Source organism: Telmatherina bonti (genome assembly GCF_933228915.1).
Source record: "Telmatherina bonti genome assembly, chromosome: 8".
Lineage (NCBI taxonomy): Eukaryota > Metazoa > Chordata > Actinopteri > Atheriniformes > Telmatherinidae > Telmatherina > Telmatherina bonti.
In genome coordinates, this window is record NC_136626.1 from 31,866,334 (window position 1) to 31,887,990 (window position 21,657).

The window sequence follows — 21,657 nt, forward strand, 5'->3', positions numbered from 1 at the left end:
TTTACAAGTGGTGCATTAAAAATACCTATTTTTCCCGACACAATGAATGAATGTGATTAATAATCGTGAGAACAATATTGCTCAAAATAATCGCGATTATTATTTTGGTCATAATCGTGCAGCCCTAGTACTGGCATTCAAACCAAATACAGTCCAAACCCCAAACAATTTCATGTAAATGGAACAAAAACACGAGAACATGAAACCTGTCTACTTCTGGACAATTCTTCACTTCATGTAAAACCACACAAACAAGGTGTCGCATGAAAGCAGAGACGGCTGATTATAGATGTCTCGTCACTTAGGGACCAAACCTCTGCATGCCAGCAGCCATAGAGTAGCACATAATCATAAATTTACTTTGCTGTTTTGTTGCCAAATGTTTTATCCCAGCTCTGAAAAAAACTCTGCTAATGTGTCTGCTATGACTCTGCCTTAGGAATGAATCGTGAAGGTCGGGCTAGATAAAAGAGGTTTCATAGTGAGGCATTCACTCTTTCTTTCATAAACTATCTTAGTTTTCCACTTCTTTCTGGATCCTCTGACTGGCCATAAATAGAGACGTCCATCCTCGGCATTGAATTATGGTTTCCTGAGATGTTTACCTGCATAACACATGCAAAACCGCCTAGGTTCGCTTTTGTAACTTCCAGTGTAGCACAGCTCCATAGCAGACATTACTTTACTCATCTCTAGACAAACTAAGCTTCTATCTTCTGGTTTTCTTTTAGGTGGACATAACCGTTTACATTTTCTGGGGTGTTCCACATGAATTTACTCTGACACAGTAACACATGTTGATACCGACAAGTCTGCTATAATCACATGTCGCACATGATGACACTACTATTACATATACAGCCCGTGTAGCTGTGAAGATATACTTCTTTTATTTTGGATCTAGCTCAGAAGAGGATCTTCAAAGGTCTCAAAATAAGAGGCAAATATTTCTGAGCATCTTTTTGTTCTTAGATGATAATTATAAAAGTCAATGTTGTTTAACAAACGGATGAAATAACAGTTCATAATGCAGTAATAATGGTGAAATGGAATTGATAACAACGTGGTAGCAATCATTTAGGCAGGTTTATACCCACTAGTTTTTAATTAAATTCATTGTAAGCACTGAAAATGTTGTTCTGGCAAACAGCAGAGCAGTCAAAGGGTCAGAAGATTGCTCGTGTCATGAATAAAAGTGTGAATAAAGTGGTGAAATCAGTCTGAAAACAGACAAGGCTTTAGTTTTCTTGAGTATTTGAGGTCCACAGCAGAGGTTGTGAGTAAGCCTTGTGGATTATGAACATGTGCAGATGTGCCTTAAGGATAGAGAGATGTGAGGGTTCCTGGTCAGAAAGGACTGTGATGAAGGCTCAGTAATCTCTTTTACTTTCTGTTTCTGTGTTCGGCCTTTTACCTATCCAGCACACACTAATATCCTCTCTGCCATTAAATACCGATCCAGGATTCTGCACCATGGATAATAAACACGGAGAGAGAGAGAGAGAGAGAGATTGGGGGTGGGATAAGAAATTTGAGCAGATGGGCAATCTGTGTAACCGAGGTAAGTTGATGAAAAAGAGGAGAAACAGGAGAAGGGGGGGGAGTGGAGAGAAGTGGTTTTAAAGGTAGAGGCAAAGTGAGGCAGATGGATATATAAGAAGAGGATGGAAGGGGCAGATGGATAGAAGAGGCAGAAAGATTTGCAGATGGATTCTGCCTGCATTAGTGGAATACATCTGTGAATATACATCCATGACATTTGTAGGGCCACTGTCCGCTTCGATGTGGAGTTGCCCTCGTCAAAACCCCAGTGGCATGTTTGGTCCAATGAGTTAATTAGCTGCATGCATCAGTACTCATCCTGGTCCCATATGGATCCTCCACACCTGGTGCCATTCCTCTCGGATTCACTGAACACATTCCATCTTAACATAATTTATCCATTTCACACAGTCAGGTTCGCTGTACATGCCAGACAAATAAGAGTGTTAATAAGCGATACCGGTATCAGCATATATACCCCCCCCCCCCCCCACCCCCCCCCTTCGTGTCAGAGAAGTGATGTTGCCTGAAGGTGTTACAGCGATTTACTCTGTTTGCGTTTGATTTTGCAGCTGCACACGGATATGGACCGAGGAGACGGGCGCACTAAATACACGCTGGAAGGGGAGGGAGTTGGTTCTGTGTTTGTAATCGACAGCAACACTGGAAACATACACGTGACTAAATCTCTGGACCGGGAGGAAAAGGACCAGTATCGCCTTATTGCAACAGCTACCGACCGGGAGTCTGGCCGAGCGCTGGAGCCTTCCTCGGAGTTCATCATCAGAGTGCAAGACATCAACGACAACCCACCTGTCTTTCCTAATGAACCCTATGTTGCCATGGTGCCGGAGATGGCCAATATAGGTACCGCGCTTCAGCTACATAAAAGTGATCCTTATGCAGGAGCTATTGAAAGGTGTAAAATGTCAGTGGTTGTTCTCCATGGAGAGCAGCTACTTTCATCAGCGGGAATTTATGTGATTTAAATGGTTTCCAATAGATTTAAGTTTCTTATCTGGCACAACACAGATATCCGTCCTGTGTTGTCATTTATTACTCCCTGTATTGATGTACTGGCCACAATAATTAACTTTGCAGGGATCAGCAGATTAAGATTTAAAGCAGTCTGAGTCCTCCACATCATTAACAAGTGCACACAGTAGATTAGTTCAGGTAGTTCAGAAAAGGCCTAAATGTTGAGATTAGACACAGCACACAGTGTTGTCTCTTCACCTTTTATATTTATTCACATTTAAATCACAACAGACATTAATGTAAAGTGGTCTCCATGCTATAATACTGATCATCAGAGCTCTAAAAGTTTTGTAACACCAGTCAGTGTTAATACATTCCTAACATGAACTACACCAGATTTTCCAAATCTAGATAAACCAGATTATAAAAGCAACTAAATACATTTAGCCATAAATGTTTTTTTTTACATTGTTTTTATTGACTTGTTTCTGAAAAAATCCCAAATGTTCTTTTTTTTTTTTTCCCAGCAAGAAGCAAAGCAACTTTTGCTCTTAACACACTTGAAATGATTTGTTTTTGCCTTTCCTTAGTAGATTTCTTACATTACTGTGGTGACGATTTAAATTACCTGCAAGCTGAAAGACAGATGGAAATATTCTATAAATCTAAACCATGAAGGGCTTCAGTCACCTTGTTTGGCGGGCCGGGCTTGCATTTGGGAGGTGTGATTAGGGAAACACCAGACTTTTCAAGCAGATGATACCATTTTAAAATAAATCTCATTTCACATTGCTTGGCAGTGCCTCTGAATTGAAACCAAAATGACTTGTTCTCTTTTATTTTTCCCATTTTAAAGTCTGGCAGCTGCATTTTAAACTAGTGGTGGTCCGGAGGAGGTGGACTGAGTTAGTCCCATCTACTGAGTTAGAGTTCAGTAGTCTAACCAGGAAACGATAAAGGCCCGGTTATCTGCATTAGTGTGATAAGATTAAGGAGTTGCTTTACTTTGGTCACCATGCAGATGAAACGGCTATTCAAACAACTGCTGACTTGTTTGTAAAACTTAAAGGACAATTTCTGGAACAAACCAAGATTTACATGCATCATACCTGTTGTTAGACAGAAGTGTGAATGTGATTATGTCGATTTTATTTGCATTAAAGTTTTTTAAAAAAGCTACTTGCCAGTCTTAAAGTTAACATCTTAAAATAACTTTAATGACATATCTCAAGATATAACCAGATGAAGCGCAGATTCAACCAAAGAACAGCATGTGCAAAGGAAATAAAAGGGGTTCTCGGTTGGAGCCTTGGTGGACTCCACATTTAACCCAGTAACACCTGAATTTATTTTAAATTAAATAGAAGCTAAATAAATACACAAGAGCAAAAAACAAGAAGAAAAAAAAACTTGAGTAGACATCAGTAAATACTGATCAAATAATTATTTAATAAACTGATAATAAACTAGATTTAAAAAAAACCATAATGGTAAATAATGAATAATGGCTGAAAGTGGTTTGTTGTAAATTTTTGACCCAATTTGCAGCGTGTTAAATAGGAAGTGAACCATTTCAGTGTGGGATGTGTACAGCTAGTGGGAACAACGCACAAGTCTTATAAACAGCGTTGTGTTGTAAAAAGGACGAGCTGCAGAGAGGAGAGATGCACTCTGACACAGCACAGGTCTGAGTTAAAAGGTCTGAGCATTAAAAGTTAACTGGTGAAACTTATGTCCAGTTTGCCAGCGATAAATCCCACAGCTCTTCCAGTTACAGTCCCATGTTCAGCCCAAAGCTAGCTGAAGCTTCAGCCCAGGAGGAGTCACCTCGCCTCCGCCTCCAGACTTCGCTTTGCAGGCGGAAGCAGGAAAGTTTAACATGTTTCTGTCAGTCTTTACTTATAGCGGAGGCAACAAGCCAAAGTTCACAAAACCGTTGCACAAAAATCCCTACTGCCTCCGTTATAAAGGGCAGAAAATGTAGACCAGTTTATTCTGTTAGGATCCTGACCTACAGCATGGTTTAGGCTTTTACAGCTAGCATATTATTTTTTTAAATGCATGTGTAAAAGCTGACAATGATGGATGCACTGGAGATAAAATCTCAGTTGTCCATTGACAACTTGTCCGATACTAATTGAAATATTTCAGCTGGGATTAACGTGACGGACTGGCACGCCGACAAATAGGCTGTGCCAGTTTTCAGATAGCGTCGCTGAGGAGATACAAACGTCTTGACCTATTTTCCCGTAAGGATCAACCTCCCTGTTCTCTGTTTTAAAACAACCTGTTTTTTTCCTTTTTTGCCTTAATTTCAAGCAGTCCTCAGTCTTATCAGCCATTTTTTCTGCCTTTTCTCTTCTGCTTCTCAGGCACATCCATAGTCCAAGTCACAGCCGTGGATGCTGATGATCCAACGTATGGAAACAGTGCCAGACTGGTGTACGGGATCATTCAGGGCCAAGACTACTTCTCTGTGGATCCTGAGACAGGTCTGTTCCTACCCTCACATGTGTCATGACTCCCGTTTAAAGCTGTTTCATAGAAAGACCCCAGCTGGTGGTGATTACACTTTACATACTTTATCCCGGCTCGTTGAAACTAGACAGTATGTTTCATCCCTTCCTGCCATATGTTCAGATGCAGCAACTTGAATTTTACGTGATGTGTTCAGAAACCGAGGCGGCCCGGGGGGCAGTCACATTTTGAAACGTCCTGATTTTAAAATGTACGACTTGCTTTGATGCTAATGAGGAAGGACACTGTGTCACTGTGAAATCTGTAGCTGTTGTGATTTTTGCTGTATGTCCTGCTCTTCGTTCCACCAGGCGTCCTGCGGACAGCAGTGCCAAATATGGACAGGGAGACCCAAGATGAGTATCTGGTCATCCTCCAGGCCAAAGACATGGGGGGGCATCTGGGTGGACTAACAGGGACTACAACTGTCACTGTAAAGCTGAGCGACGTCAACGACAACCCTCCTCACTTCAGAAGAAGTAAGCTTTCCTTTATCACAGCTCCACCTAATTGATGGCTGCTTTCAGTCTCTGCGGCTTTAGAAAAAGTGTGAATGTGAGTAAGTGAAGATTAAAATGATGAAATATCTTGCAATGGCATTTGTGACAGGAGTCAGAAACTCTTTTCCTCCTTCAGTTCCGATTTGATATGACAGGTTCATGATAAGACACAGGCAGTACAGAAGAACGCAGCTTGTGAGTCGGCTTTTTCCTCCTTTATTTTGTGTTTTCCTAATCATTGTTCGTAACATCAGTCTGAAATAACATGGCCTTTTCAAAAAGCACCAGCATCAACATTCTTATAAACATTCCCGGGTGTTCCCTGCACTTCAAATGGACTGCATCTTGATGTAGAAGAGTGAAAGATCATGTCCTCTTTTTCTTATCCAAGCTTTTCCATGTTCCGTGCTATTAATATTTCATCTTATAGTTCAGTGCTTTCTGCTTCAATAGACAGTAAAATCACTGCAGACTATGTCTAACACTCAGACATACCCAGAATTTCTTTATATACTACCGCTTCTCTTTTCCCCTTTCCCCCAGTCTTCCCTACTTTTTCTTCCAGACAGTCTCAGCTTACTGCCATTCATCTTTATGTTTAAGGCTCCCTCTGCATATGATGATATATCGTGCTGCAATACACTTTTTTATGGAAGCAATATTGTAATTCCAAATGCCAGAAGAGTGTTATTTATTTACCAATTTCTGACAATATCTTCCCAGCTCACTGCAGGCCATTATTTTCAGCTTGACAATAACAGCACAGTTTAAGCAGGCGCCTCATTGAAAATGCTCTTTGAGAGCAAAGATTGTGATTTTTAAGTGTTCTTTGTGTAGAGGAAGTAGCACAGATTTGATTAAAGTGAAGATTTTTTTTCTGGATTTGCTTCGTGCTGCTGTGCTGCCTTACAACAAGCAGAACTCATCATGGGATGCCAAGTGAATGAAGCGACCTGCCACAGATCACTGGCTGCCCTTTCATGCCTGCAAAGTGGACAGAATGTAATCCAAGCTAAACAACAACAGCAGAACAGATTTAACTCTGCAAGGCTGAGTTAGGGCAATTGTTTGTTTCTGTGTTTGTCTGTGCCCAAGTTCCCAGAATCCCAAAGATAGAGCTGATATGAGGAAGACAAAACAATGCCTCAACTTCACGTTTCAGTAGTTTGAGCTCTGAAGTTTTTTCATGCTTGTTTTATTAAATCAGCTCGCCTTGTAACACTGGAGTGTGTTTGCAGAGCTTATTTTGTTTGTCCACAGTGGAGTTAATGGCAGTTAAAAGCTACGTTAGCAACTATGTGAAACTTTGAGCTAAACATCACCGTGCTAATATGCTAAATATAAGAAACTTTTTGTGTATTAGTGTATTATGTATGTATGTATGTATATGTGTGTCTAGATGTGAATGTGTGTAGATTCTTATCGTGATTTGGTGGAACGTAGGGCTGCTCGATTATGACAAAAATTATAATCTTGATTATTTTGACTAAAATTGAGATCTCGATTATTTCACATAATTATCCAGTATTTTTAAACAACGCTGTGCGTCATGGTGTTCTCGACTCCGTGTTGTGCATTATAACTGTCTAATGCACGGTTCCGAGTTGTTTAATCTGCTTTTACCGCTTATATAGGAACTATTTTACGTTGGCCTCAATGTACGTTATATACCAAACAAGGGCTGTCAGGCTGCAGCGCGTTTCTTTCATTCACCTGTTAAAAGACGGCTGATCTGAACCAGCTCATTAACGCGTTGCTATGGTAACACCCCGATACGGAGAGATATTACAGTGATTTAACTCACCGAACCATGTATATGAAAATAATGCAGCCAGTTGTCACTGACAATGGTATAAACTATGTTTAGGTGAACTTCCACAACCTACTGCAGTTATTCTACATTGACCTGCAGCCGGAGCCGACTGAGACTGGCCGCCTGGGAGTGCTTTAGGACGGGAGAGGCTCCCGCTGCTCCTTCCTTACAGTAACTGCAGAACAATATGTGTCTTTAAGTCAGTCGCCAAAACACCAGAAAAGTCTCTAATAACTCCAGTAAAAGTTGCTAGATTTGTCGCTTTTAACAATAAAAGTCGCCAGATTTAGTGAGAAAGTCGCCAAGTTGGCAACAGTGTCTGAATGAAAGCAAAGCAGCTGTGGGAGGAGTTTACAGCACAGCGCTGCAACGCCAGAGACGCTCGATTAGCAGCTGAAGATGTGGTGATGAGAATCTCATGATGAGAGTCTCCCGTTCCACCACGTCGTGGGAGATTCTCATGGTGATGTGGAGTAACTTTGTGATGTTTCATGTCAATATGGAGCAAATCTCTCAGGAAAAATTTCCAAAACCTGGTTGAATATTTGACAACAAGAATTAAAGCAGCTTCTGATTGTGAGTTTCTGGTCTTTCTAAAAAGAATATATCGGCTCTCCAATTATTACAAAATTCTGCTGCACGTGTCCTGACAAAGACCAGGGGGCGGGGCCACATTACACCTGTTTTAAGGTCATTGCATTGGCTTCCCGTGTGTTTCAGGATCGATTTTAAGGTTCTTTTACTAGTTTATAAATGTCTTAACGGTTATGGGCCTTCTTATCTTTCTGAACTACTTTTACTTTATAAGCCCTCGCGGACCCTGAGGTCCTCTGGCGCTGGTTTTCTAGTTATTCCGAAAGTCAGGACTCGTACCCATGGGGAGGCATCTTGTCAATATTATGGCCCCTGTCTCTGGAACAGTCTGCCGGAGGACCTGAGGGCAGCAGAGAACATTAATGTTTTTAAGAATGGGCTCAAAACTCATCTTTTTAACTTGGCTTTTAATTAGGGATTTTTTTTTATTTTTTTTTTAATCTGCTTTTATAATCTTTATTGTATTGTTTTTAATTGAAATATTTCTTGTTTTTATTATTAATACTATTTTATTTTATTTTATTTTATTTTTCTTTTAATGTATTTTATCAATTTTAGGATATTTTCCGGTGTTTCCTCAGAGGGAGCCCTCTGCACTGGGTGTCATAATGGCCGTGGCTGCAGGGGCACCTTTCATGCTTTGGTCTGTAACGGTGCCCCTGATACTGTGGTCTGATCGACTCCTGGTGCAGATGGCTCCTGCGATGGTGTTCCTTACCAGGCTCATCTGTGCTCAGCAATAAATAACTAAGTAGGTGCATGCATCATGTTTAAGAGTACTGTTGAAATTGATGTTGTTTGGGTGTGTGTATGAGTGTGTGTGCGTCTGAATGTGAGAAGGGAGGGGCTGATGAATTTTCTTTGTTGTGTTTACTTTTTTTTTTTTTTTAATCACGTAAAGCACTTTGTTTTGCACTTTATTGTAGGAAAAGTGCTTTATAAATAAAGTTTGATTTGATTTGATAATCTGCACGAGCCAGGTGGACCATGTGGCTGGAGAATTTAGTTAACAATTTTCTCATGTTCTCTTGCTACTCATCTCTTTTATTCCTAAAGTACAAGATGAGTTCTGATCTGACAGCATGCCGTGTAGAAGAGGAGACTGGTAGAGCAGTCTCTCCAATGAGGGAGAAATATCGTCAGCATGTTCCCATGCTGCGACCCCGTCAGTCTCTCTGCAACAGTTTCTGCAGCATTTTCAGTCCATTCAGACAGGAGTGGAGTGAACGCTGTGCCGTGACTCTGTAGATTTAAAACTCCACTTTCTTTAGTCAAATATTTATTTCATTCATATAAATAGATTAGATTAGCTGCAGTGGAAGTCTGAAAACAGAAAGCCATCATTTTCTGATGCGCTCCAGCTACGTCCGCTGATTACCCTTTAACCATACTGTTAGCCTGCAGCTTTGGACAAACAAATTATTATTTAAAACAATGTTAATCCATAAGAGGAGGCGGGCTGTCAGGCTGAGATTTACATGTTAAGATGCTGCAACTACAACCGGATCTCTCAACATGGAAAGAGGAAAAACAGAAGAAGCTACCTAGAAACCCTTTTACCCAACAAAAAGGGTTTATTTTCAGTATGACTTATTTCGCCAGTTTCATCCCACAGATTCCTGCTGCGTCATCATGTAACTGGCAGCTGCACGTCATTTTTTACCCATTTTACACCATTAATAGAATTATTTAAAAATAAAACAACCATTTATTTCTAATTATTCACACTTCATTTCAGAAACAGTCTTTTCTGACTGAGATATTTATTGATTCGAGGTATTTTCAGACTTCAGAGCACCCTCAGATAGTCTGTAGTAACGCAGGTGGCGGCTTCCTGACTTCATCTAAGAAGCCAAGTGATGAAGTGCTTCTCTCCATTTGCTTTTTTTTCTTTTTTTTCTGGACTTGTCACTCCACCTCCATCTCACCCTGAAGAAAAGCATCCATCAGAAACTCAGAGAGACTGACATGTCTTAAAACTTCTTGTTTGTCTGACCCAGATTTCCAAATCCACGACTGCTTGATAATTTCAGTTCAAAAATGAGCACATGGCCAAAACGCTAAGGGTCTTTTTTTTTTTGTGTGTGTAAATGGATTTAAATCATAAATTTAATTCAGTTTTATGAATAACTAGTTGGAAACTCAAATACGTATTTGACATTAAAGGGAGGCATCTGAGAAGATTTGGGATGTTTTAATGTTCGATTCCTTCTGTTTTCCATCTGGACTGTATGCATATTTCCAAACAAGGGATTACCAATTAATCTGACTGCATATTAGCTTTAAATTAACCTTTTTTTTCCACGTTTTTATGCTTTTCCTTTAGAAAAAGCGTGTTCATGGCTAGTAAGGTTTATAACAGTGTAATAGATGTGTAAAATATTAGAAGAGACAGAAAAAGTGTGAACAATGCTTTAAACTAAATCATGAAATGTGTGTAGGAGAGCAGCTGCATCCATTATGTAAATAGCAGCTTTGTTTTGACTCAGAATTGAGCCAAACACCAATCCTCATCAACATTCGGCGCCGGTGCTCCAACTCCTCCATTCATTGTTTTCCTCCCTGCAGGTGCGTGGTCGTTCTCCGTGTCGGAGCTAGCAGCACCAGGTGTGGAGGTGGGCCGTCTCACTGCCACTGATCCCGACCTGGGAGAAAATGCACAGCTGGAGTTTACCATCATGGACGCAGAGGAGGCTGAAATATTCAACGTAACTGGAAGAGACAAAGAGGCTGTCATCGTGCTCAACAAAGTGAGCAACTGGACACAAAACAGACGCGCAACAAATGCGTAGAAGATCTGAAGCCGCATGCAGGCTTTTATGCTTAAATGGACGCGTTTTTTGAGGCAGTAAAACACTTCAAACACCCCCCGTTGCTGATAGCTTCAGACCTCCAGGGCTCTCTGATGAGCAATTAATGAGTAATAATGAACTAGAAATCAGCTGTTATAAAAACAGGAGCTCATTTGAAGTGAGAAGGTCACGTCAAAAGCAGCCAGTGTGAAGCCGTCTTTCTACATTCGAGGGTTTTTAACAACATGGAGCATTCAAAGATAATTACTGTGCTGTGAAATATTAAATTAAGAGTGAAGAAAGAGGAGAACATGGTGATTAGTTGTTCAGAAATCTGATAGAGCCGAATTAAAAAAGCAAGTCGCAAATGGAAGACGTGAGTTGGATAAAGAGATCAATAAAAGTGAGAAATGGGCCTCTGATGAATTATGAAGTAGTCTACTATATGTGGTTTGAAATAGACCACATATGTGTGTTAATGATAAATGTGAGGTCTTCAGTGATGTTAACCCACCCATTGTGACCGTTTCATTCTTCATTTCACAGCTTCTGGATTATGAATCCCGCAGTTCGTACACGTTCTCGTTGGAAGTGGTGAACCCTCTCGTGGACCCCCGATACATAAGGAAAGGGCCCTTTAAGGACCAGGCGACAGTCCGGGTCATGGTCCTTAACGCTGATGAGCCGCCACGTTTCTCCCAGAACTGGTACCACCTGGATGTGTCTGAGAACTGTCCTCCTGTGTGCTCTGTGGGTCGGGTTCACGCCGTGGACCCAGACACAGGACAAAGCTCCAACATCAGGTGGTTATCACGCCATCCTTCACTCGTTTAGCAGCTCAGTCAGTGCTATCTCTTTCCAATTCTTCACAGAGCCTGTTTCTGTATCTTAGATACTCCATCGATCCTCAATCAGACCCTGAGGCTCTGTTCCGCATCGCCTCTGACACAGGTTTTATCAGCACCGTGATGGAGTTGGACCGCGAGCAGGAGCAGTGGCACAACATCACAGTCATCGCCACGCAACGGGGTATGACAGCGCTGGCTGTCAAATGATTCGCTAAGTGGAGTAAAACCTGCAGAAATCCTGTAATAATTCCACCTTTTTCTCCTTCAGATAACCCAAATCTTGTGTCAAGAGTTGTGGTTGTCATAGAGACGCTGGACCAGAATGACAATGCACCGGAGTTGGACAGACAGTACACAACATCAGTCTGTGACTCCAGTTCTCCTGGTCAGGTCTGTGTTGGAAAAACTATTTCTATTTATATATTTATACTATTTATATATTTTGAATTTTTTTCTTCTTTTTTTTAGGATAAAAAGAAAAAGAAAAAGCTCAACTTGCTTTTAATAATTTTATATTTATTCCTTCAGTTTTTTTCCATTTATCCATGTAGTTTTGGTGGATTTAAGCATTTTATTGTTGTGGGCTTTTTCTATTAATAATTAACAGCTTCGATGCATCAGTGCTCTTCAGCTGCAGTCCTCTGGGGTCCCAGCTCCTGCATGTTTTGGATGTTTCCCTGCTTCCACTCACCTGGCTCACATTAACAGGTCACTAACAGCCTCCTGCAGTCCTGCAGAACCTCTTTGAGGAGATCCATTTATTTAGGATCACATGTAGTGGAGCAAGAAAATGTGGCAAACCTGCCGGACAGCAGCTCCCGTATGACTTTAATTTCTTAACGCCTGACCGAAGAAGTGATGCACAGAAAATTAATATTTTATGGAAAAAAATTATATATATCTGGGTATACTGTGGCTTTTGTTGCTATAAGTAATTTATACTTCTTCTTATATAGATTTTTTTTTTACATTTTTTCGATGCAGAACATCCCTTTTTATGCCATACGAAGTGACAATAAAGGCTTTCCTGCTGTGAGATTCTCTTTCAGTTCATTTATCTGGTTATTTGTCCAGGCGGGCCTCATGTGAGATGACTTTTCTCTGAGAAATGACCTAATATGTACACATTTCTTCAGAAGCTGCTATTTTCCCCTCAGGTTTTTTTACTCACATCAGTTTATTCAACATCCGTTTAGCACTGTGACACATTTTGCACATTTTCTTCCCACATTTGGACACCAATGTGCTAAATGTGCACAAAAAGGCAGTGAAGATGGTTTTAAGCCAAGTTTTTATTTATGATAAAATGATGCAGAGGGTGTCTGAGTCTGTGGACTGGTCCCAGCTGCCACCAGGCCAGAAGAGCCGCCTCCATCACAGATAGTTGTACACATAAGGCACTAAAGGGTTAAAGTTGTTACCCAGAATATTTCCATTTCAGTTGATGTGGTGACAGCTGTTGTTACCGTGGTGACAGCAGGCACACGAGAATGTCAGGATGATGCAGCTGTGATCAGTTTAAATCCTGCACCTTTTAATTTGGATCTACAGTCAGAAAAGACAAACGAGCTTCATGATTCCCATGTTTTCCACTGCTGGCTGCGTTTGTGATTATAATAATTATCAAACAGAGATTTTTTGATCCATTTCCTGCAGGTTGTTCAGGTTCTGCGAGCCATTGACAAGGACCAAGGAGGACAGGACACGCCGGTCCACTTCAGCATCCCTCCAGAGTCCAGCTCCGCTCTCAACCTCACTGTCAGGGAAAGCGGAGGTTGGCGCTTTCTCTTCTCTGTTTTTTATGTGTGATCCAGAAACCAAAACTGGTGCTGAACATGCCTAATGTGTGTGTGTGTGTGTGTGTGTGGTTTTTTTGTAACATTATCAGGTGTGACAGCCAGCTTGGTGCTCCAGTCAGCCTTGGAGCCCCTCCCTGGCTTCTCTTCATCTTTGCTCACCCTGTACGTGCCAGTAGTGCTGCGTGACGGGGCCTCAGGCCTGACCAACACTGGCACAGTCACTGTGACCATTTGCCCGTGTCTGCAAGGAGGCATGCAGACGGAGGACAGGGGCAGACAGAGGGACAGGAGGTGGGAGAGGCACATGGTGTGCCTCCCCGTGCCGTCCACCTCACCGTCTCTCATATTCAGTTTGGTCACATTACTGGCCATGCTGGCTTGTGTCACCACTCTGTTGGGTAGGTTTGAAGAAACCCATTAGATTTGTAATTTTTAGTGACTTTTTGTGAGATGCTGAGCAGATGTGTCAGTTTGCGTCTGTAACATCTGAAGACTGTGTGGTCATGTGTCTGTTTCTTGCCCTTTAGTGGTGTGTGCACTCTCGCTGTCATTGCGCCATCAGAAACGAGACTCCCACTCACCCTTTGAGGAGGATGATGTCAGAGAAAACATCATATCCTACGATGACGAGGGGGGAGGGGAGGCGGACACCTCAGCTTTTGACATAACAGCGCTGCAGAGCATGCACAGAATCCAGCACATGCACAGCAACAGAAACATGTGAGCCGAACCCCAAACATGATGGAAAACTAAGTTTATCCTTGTTTTAGAGTGCGTGTGCCTGCAAGCCTAATTGCGTGCTTTTCTGACTTTTATCTCTCGGCACAGATGGTACACCCAACAGAATCCACCCAGAGCCAGGACGTACAGCTGGAGCCGTTACCCCCGCCCCAGCCTGGCCCCTCAGCAGCGTCCGGGCTCCGCTCCGCTTTACGGACGCCTCTGCTACGGCATCAACACGCTGCCTGTTCTCAGAGATTACCCAGCCGGGCCGCTGGAGGCCGGCCTTCAGCTACCTCAGCTGACCCAGGGGCTCGCAGGAGGTCATTGTGGCAATTCTGCCTTCATCCCAAACCAGAGCACCTTTGAGCCTCTGCTGCGCCCTTCTGAGATGAGCCTCGGTAGTTTCCAGGCAGAGCATATGCTGGCGAAGAACACAATTACAGACAGAAATGAAGGCAGTGAAGCGAACGCAGTTGGTGCAAAAGCGAATGAGGAGCACAGCAAGGTCAGGAAACGCTGTCAGGGCAGCTTCGTGTCTGTCATGCTTGTTCGGGTTGATTCTAATCGATCAACGTAAACAAACAGATTATTTATAACATCATAGCAGAGATACACTTTTAATATTAGTCTCTAAATTAACCCTTTAAAAGCCAGTATATTTTACTTTAACATTAAATATTTGTGGAGATAAGCCTGCCCGAGGTATTTGTACCAGTTGGTATAATATTACAGATTTGTCCGATTTTTAACATTTAACTATTTAATTATTAACTATTAATTTAACCATTTGTTTAAAAAAAAACATTGATTCCCATTTTTTATTGGCAAACAGAAAAGAAAGACACAAATTAAATGCTTTTTATTTTTGCTTTCTCATAGTTTAAAATGGATGTAAATATATTTATGAATAAATTTAAATAGACCTAAATTCATTTTTATATCATTTTAGTATGTAAATATTAAAATCAAACACTTGACAACATTAGTTATTTTCTGCAGTCGCAATAAAACGTGTCGGCTCCTTTTTGATTCAAACAAAACAAAATGAAGGTTGTGGAGTCACTGAAGAAAAGTCCGGACTTAAAACCAGTTGAAATGCCGTGGTGTGACCTTAAACAGGCAGTCATGCCTGAAAACGCAGTGTGATCCAACGTGACTGAGTTTAAACAGTTCTGTGGAGAAGAGTGGGCTAAAACTCCTCCACAGTGATGTCAAAGACTCATATCCGGTTATCACAATGTTTAGTTGCAGTTACTGCTGCTGCAGGTGGCAAAAACAGTTAAGTTCAAGAGCTAAATACTTTTTCACATCAAGTCATGAAGGCTAGGAGAGCTTTATTTTAGTAAATAAAATCACAATTTAAAAACTACATTTACTATTTATTTGGGTTGTTAGTTTAATGGTAAGATTTCTGTGATGATACGACATATTTAAATGTGACAAATTAGCAAAATAGTTAGAAATTAGGAAGGAAACTATATATATATATATATATATATATATATATATATATATATATATATATATATATATATATATATATATATGTATATATACATATATATATATATATATATATATATATATATATATACACATATGTATATATACATATATATATAGACATATGTATATATATATATTAACTAAGCATAGCAATACAAGAAGCTTCCATCTGCACTTCAAACACAACTATCAACTGCATTTTCCCAGCTGGGAAAAAATTAGACCTTAACAAACAGGTTAGCTCGGTCTTTACGACCATCCACGATCACTGAGGTGTTTAACCAGCAGATTAAATAAAACCAGAACAGTGCAACAAGGTCCACACTCAAACAGAGTGGTTGGTAAAGCAATGCTGCCCTTTAATGTTGTTAAAAATGCGACATTTGGAAAAATGTTGCAAACATTTTACAGTTAGTATGAACTGCTTGGATTAACATTCACGTTTACAATGATATGAAAAATAACTAAAGATGATCAAAGACATTCAGTTTTACCATTCCACTTCTGGTCCAGTCCAAACATGTCTCCTTATATGAGCTTTACCATAGACTAAGTAACTGTGTTACATGGTGTTTAGAGACCACATGTTCCAGATCACCACGTTGCCAAAACTCCAGGGTATGATCTGTTTTAGCAGACCGGGGACTGGATCAGCATAAACTAGTCTGCACATCGAGCTAAATATTCTTTAGAAATTAAAGTATGTTGATCTTTGAAAGGGTGTACTTTCATTATTATGGCATTATTGTTATTTTAGTTGAAAATTATCTCAAAATGACAACAATAATCCCTTAGTGCAATATTATCGTCTATTGCAATCATTTCTGAGACAATTATTCGCATGGCAAGATTTGTGACCATGACAGGCCTAGCTGTGATTACTCATGGCTCTTTCAGGAGCTCAGTTCTTCTGTAATTACACACACATGTATGAGCTTTATTTCCACACAGATTATTTGCAGTGAGCGGGCGTCCACGTTCCACCGATGAATCATTTGCATATAAAAACAATGTTTGCAACAAAAGTTATTAGATGTGGCAATAAACGAGCAGGGAGGGAGCAGCGCAGTTCCAACTACTTTTAAGTCGAGTCTCATCTGAATTACGGAGAAATAAAATGACTTTTATTTGGTGGTCTCACTTGTGAAATCACAAAAGAAAAACTGCTGGAGTGAAAATAATGAGAGGGACTATTAAATCCTAGCAGAGCTAAAATAAAGTCTGCAATGCACTGTTTTAATACAGTTTATAAATTGTATTAATACGAGTGTATGGACTTGTTATCAGAGAAAAAAATGGCGTAGTTAACAAGAAATGCAAAGTCTGTGAAATTAGGTGTTTATTTGATTTTAAATTGTTGCATTTTTTGAGTTTTACTTCATCATATCAGGCTCATGGGAAAAAGAAAACATCTGAATATGACCTGGAAGTTTTGTGTGTGAAGACATGTTCAGGTCCTAAACAGATGAATGCAACTGAATCATACAGTGTCATTATTTATTATTATTTAATAAAAACTTAGTTAAAATGCAGAAGAAGTGGGAAAAGCCCTCACTGCTTCCATAGAAATGAAGAAGGAAAGAAGCATCCAGGGGCTGACTGATGGTCTGTGTAGGAAACTTGCTAAAAGCAGTTTAGTCTGTTTGTTTTTATTCAGGCACAGTGCCAAGGAGGAAAGACACCAGCAATGGTAGAGAAACTGGTGTTGCTCATCAATCTGGGAGGAGTTGTAAGACTACAAGCAAATATCTGCTTATCTTTCTGTATGTAAAATGGAAAACATTAAAGGATGTTTCCAGTCCAAGTTCAGCCGCAGTTCAGACCACAGAACCACATCCAGACCTCAGTTCAGGTTAGATCAGTTAGAAATAGACTGAATGAGTATGGATTAGGGGTGGGAAAATCCAGTCCAAAAATGGAAAATCTGGATTATTTTGCTTCACAATTTTAAAATCAAATTTTTTTTTCAAATACATAAAAATAATCCATTATAAAATTTTTGTCTTTTTTATATATTTTATTAATCATTTTACTTTTCTTCTTGGGCATCATAGCAGCAGAATGATGGTGTGGCTACTGTGTTATTTTTTCCAAACTGAAATCAAGAAAAATGATGAGCAAAAAAATGTTTTATACATTTATTTTTGTTGTAAATGTACAAAAATCAGCAATATTGAAGAATTCTGAGAATCGCAATTTAAATAAAATCGGCACCCAAAAAATCCGAATCGAATCGAATCGGGATAAAAGCAAATTGTCACAGCTCTAGTATGGATTGTTTGAAAAGTCTGCTTGAGAAAACGTCTTCTCTCTGTAAAGAACACGGCAGCACAGCTTAGGCTTGCAAATCTCCATCTGAACAAAACGCCAGACATAATCTGGAAAAATTAGACCAAAGTCTGAATGTTCAGAAAAACAAACGGCATATCACCTCAACACATACAAACACTTCATCACAGTGATGGAGGGATGATGAGTTGAGCTAGAACATGAACTCCTCCTGGGATAAATAAATCCAGTCCCCAAAGGCCAAAGTTCAGCAGCTTTTAGATGTACCTCCATCAGACTGTTAAGTTCTGCACAAGTCTTTTAATGACCTGTTAAGTTGGATCAGCCCATAAGGACAAGGGTTGTTAATCCCCAATACTTATCTGAATACCAAAGTATTCTAGAGTCAAATGAGACGTCATTTGTCTACAGCTGATGCTGACTGAGGCCGTCGATACAACACCACATCTATCACAAGCACAGGAGCAGACCTACAACACAAAGACTGAAAAAGAAGCGATTGCAACAGTCCAGCCAGTCTCTGGATCCAGTCAGCGCATCAGGCTGAGGTCCAGAATCATTATTTCTAAATCAATGCTCATTTTCTGAGATAAAGCAATGCAACACCTTTTTTGCGTCCAACCTGCACTCTGAACTCTCTCCAGCCAGTAAAAGTCAGTTCTGTCCTGACAATTATCTCTCATTTGATCACATTCTTCCTTGTTTTCCTTCTTTGCCTTTGATAAGTTAATTTTGTGTTTCTTAGATGCATTCCCTCGTCTATCAAAATTAGATTGCGTTTTTTAAGGCAACATGGACTTTGCAACATTATCTTTGGGGCTGTTTTTACGGTGCAGTGGCATCTCGTTCCGTTCTTTTTCTATTAGTTTTTTTCTGCTGTTCAGCTGATAGTTTGTAGATTAGAGCGTTTTGTTATTGTGTGGCGTGGTGTATTAATGCTAGGGGTGGGAAAATTGAATCGAAAAATCGGAAATCGGGATTTTTTTCTGCACAATTTTAAAATCAATTTTTTTGATTAAAAAAAAATCAATTTTTTTTCTTTAAATAAAATTAATGCACTAAAGGATTTTTGTCATTTTTACTGTTTTTATTGAACTTTTTACTTGTGCTCTTGGGCATTATAGCAGCAAAATGATGGTCTGGCTCCTGTGTTGTTTTTTCCTCATTGAAATGAAGAAAAATGTCGAGCAAAAAAAAAGTTTTATACATTTTTTTTTTGTTTTTAATCTACAAAAATCAGCAATATTGGAGAATTGTTAGAATCGCAATTTAAATCGAATCGGCACCCAAAAAATCTAAATTGAATCGATTTGGGACAAAAGCATATCGTCACACCCCTAATTGATGCTATCAAGGCAGCTGATGTAACAGTCCTCAAGTTCAATTCACCTATGGGGACAATAAAGTTCATTGTATCACATCACATCGCATTGGATCGTATCGTATCGTGTTACCTCTTATTGCAACAGATCGCATCATATTGTGTCACCTCATAACACATTATATCGCACCGTATCACATAGTATTTTATCGCATTACATCGTATCGTATTGCATCACATCACATTGCATCGCATCTCATCATATTGTATTGCATCGTATCATATCGCATTGTATCGCATCTTATTGCATTGTTTCACATTGTGTTGCATCATTTCGTATCGTATTGCATCATATCGCCTTATATCGCCTGACGTTGCATTGCATTAAATCGCATCGTGACGTATCACATTGCATTACGCTGTATGGTATCACAATATTATTGTATCACATCGTATTGTATTGTATCGTAATATATCATTAAGAAGGACTCAGCCACAGTGCAAGATCAAAACAGCTGTTTTTTATGTGTGTTTTATTTTTTTATCTAGTTGTTAGCATGTGATGCGGTGCATAAAGTGAAACTCTGCTGGGCAACAACCGCTTCAGGAATACACAGAATGGATGTCAGTTTTCTATCAATTGATTCAGAAACGTATGTTATTAAAGTCAGAAAGCTCCATAGTCCTACTTTAATAGAGCTTTACTTTGACAATGTTGGTTTTACAAGAAACTAAAATCCTGCTTCAGCATTTTAAGTCTGGTTTTGTTCAGTACAGTAAATAATGACATTATGTAATGTGTTGTTGATCAGAGGGTTTCATATTCCTCATCTTATGGCTTTATGAAGAAAAAATGGCTTATTATATCAGTTTTTATATCCTTTATAAAATCCAGTTTAGTTCTGTTGGTCATAAAGCTCAAAAGAAATGAGCTGACCTCGTTTATTCACATAAATGAACTTGTTTTAACAGATTTAGTTTGGAGGTATGAATCCCTGTAGGATTAACAACAGATGACATGTTGAATCTTGCCTTTCCGCTTTACATACCCTATACATTTATGTCTGTATATTCTTGTCTTTTACAGATAAATGCAACTGAAACGGAGTCGACAGCAGCCAACATCACTGCAGATGTGACCTATGAGTCCTCATGCCAGAGTCAAACTAGCTTCTCATCAAACCAGCGAGAGGACCGGCCAGGGTCATCCCAGACTCAGACCAGCACCGGGGCCACCAGCTGCACTGTGGATGACATTGATACTGATTCCTCCATTCCCTCCATTTCAGAGCAAAATTATTCAAACAGCAGCCGAATCAGCTGTGTGAACCCTCCTGCGTCTCTGAAAGGAGACACATACAGCATTGTAGGCTCGCTCAACCCAAACAGCTTAGGGAAGTGTATGAACGGGACCGGCGGCGGCAGCGGGGTGTACTCGGCGGGGTTGCAGCTACTCAACCCTGCCAGGCTCCAGAGAAAAGACACGACCTTGCAGCCTTTGCCCTTACCTGGGGGCTTGTCCGGGAACGGCAAAAGCTGGCCGTCCGGGGCAGAGCCTCAGAGAACAGAAACGACAAACCCGCAGCCGCTCCGGATGGAAGAGCTCCTTAACATTCGTCTGGATCGGGTCACCTTTGACCTGTCGCAGCCGCCCTACGACTCGCTGCAGACATATGAATTTGAGGGCCGCGACTCTCGGGCCGAGTCACTGAGTTCACTGGAGAGCGACGGAGAGAAGGACAACGGGAAGGAGGTGGGAGGGATGGAGGAGCTAAACCAGAAGTTTCAGAGGCTGGTGGAGATCATCAGGGAAAGGAAAAAGGAGCGGGACAAGGAGACGCAGGTGAGGGAAGGAGGTGAGACTGCAGAGACCCCCCTGAACGAGACTCATAAACAGAGCGAGGACAAAGAGAAAGAACAGGCGAGATGGGATTTCTAGACTCCAACAAAAGACGAGCTTAAAGACTGAGAGCTGTGTGAAACGCAGCAGGGGTGACAGAAGACGGAGCCTCTGACAGAAGTCGTTTTTCCTCTCGACGGCTGCCGGTGCATCGCAGACCGGCGGGCCAGTCAGACCAGTGTATAGTTTTCACTTCCACTGTGTTTAGAGGCCATGCAGCCTGTCACTGTTCACACTGATCTTCTAACTGATATTAATAATGCACTTGGGGCTTTCAAAGCCAAAGTTATGAAAAATTTACTTTTTTTCTTTTTTTTTTTTTTTAAATATTGATTTTTTTAAATCCTGAAAGCCGCATTGTTAGAAAATAGGCTTCATCAAATATTGACAGGAATTGTGATCGTAGAGCACTCGCATGAAAATCTGTGGAATCTGAGCGCATTTGCATCTGAATTCATTCGGAGAATTTCAGGAAAACCCACACAGATGTACAGTGAAGACATGTGGGTTTACACAGCCTTGTGTTCACACAGCC

The 21,657-nt window shown here is 40.5% G+C and overlaps 1 protein-coding gene across 1 annotated transcript in view; it reads left to right on the forward strand.

Annotated features, from left to right (window-relative positions):
• The window catches only part of LOC306759963 (cadherin-7-like), a gene marked incomplete at both ends in the record, with an annotated part of 29,428 nt that extends 8,267 nt beyond the window's left edge, over positions 1 to 21,161 (forward strand). The window contains 12 exons of the mRNA XM_079245709.1: positions 2,115 to 2,409; positions 4,893 to 5,012; positions 5,349 to 5,516; positions 10,513 to 10,694; positions 11,283 to 11,539; positions 11,629 to 11,765; positions 11,853 to 11,974; positions 13,241 to 13,358; positions 13,473 to 13,781; positions 13,911 to 14,103; positions 14,212 to 14,611; positions 20,310 to 21,161. Of these exons, the coding sequence (XP_079101835.1) occupies positions 2,115 to 2,409; positions 4,893 to 5,012; positions 5,349 to 5,516; positions 10,513 to 10,694; positions 11,283 to 11,539; positions 11,629 to 11,765; positions 11,853 to 11,974; positions 13,241 to 13,358; positions 13,473 to 13,781; positions 13,911 to 14,103; positions 14,212 to 14,611; positions 20,310 to 21,161 (3,153 nt within the window). The remainder of the gene's footprint in view (positions 1 to 2,114; positions 2,410 to 4,892; positions 5,013 to 5,348; positions 5,517 to 10,512; positions 10,695 to 11,282; positions 11,540 to 11,628; positions 11,766 to 11,852; positions 11,975 to 13,240; positions 13,359 to 13,472; positions 13,782 to 13,910; positions 14,104 to 14,211; positions 14,612 to 20,309) is intronic.
• Positions 21,162 to 21,657: the final 496 nt, after the last annotated feature.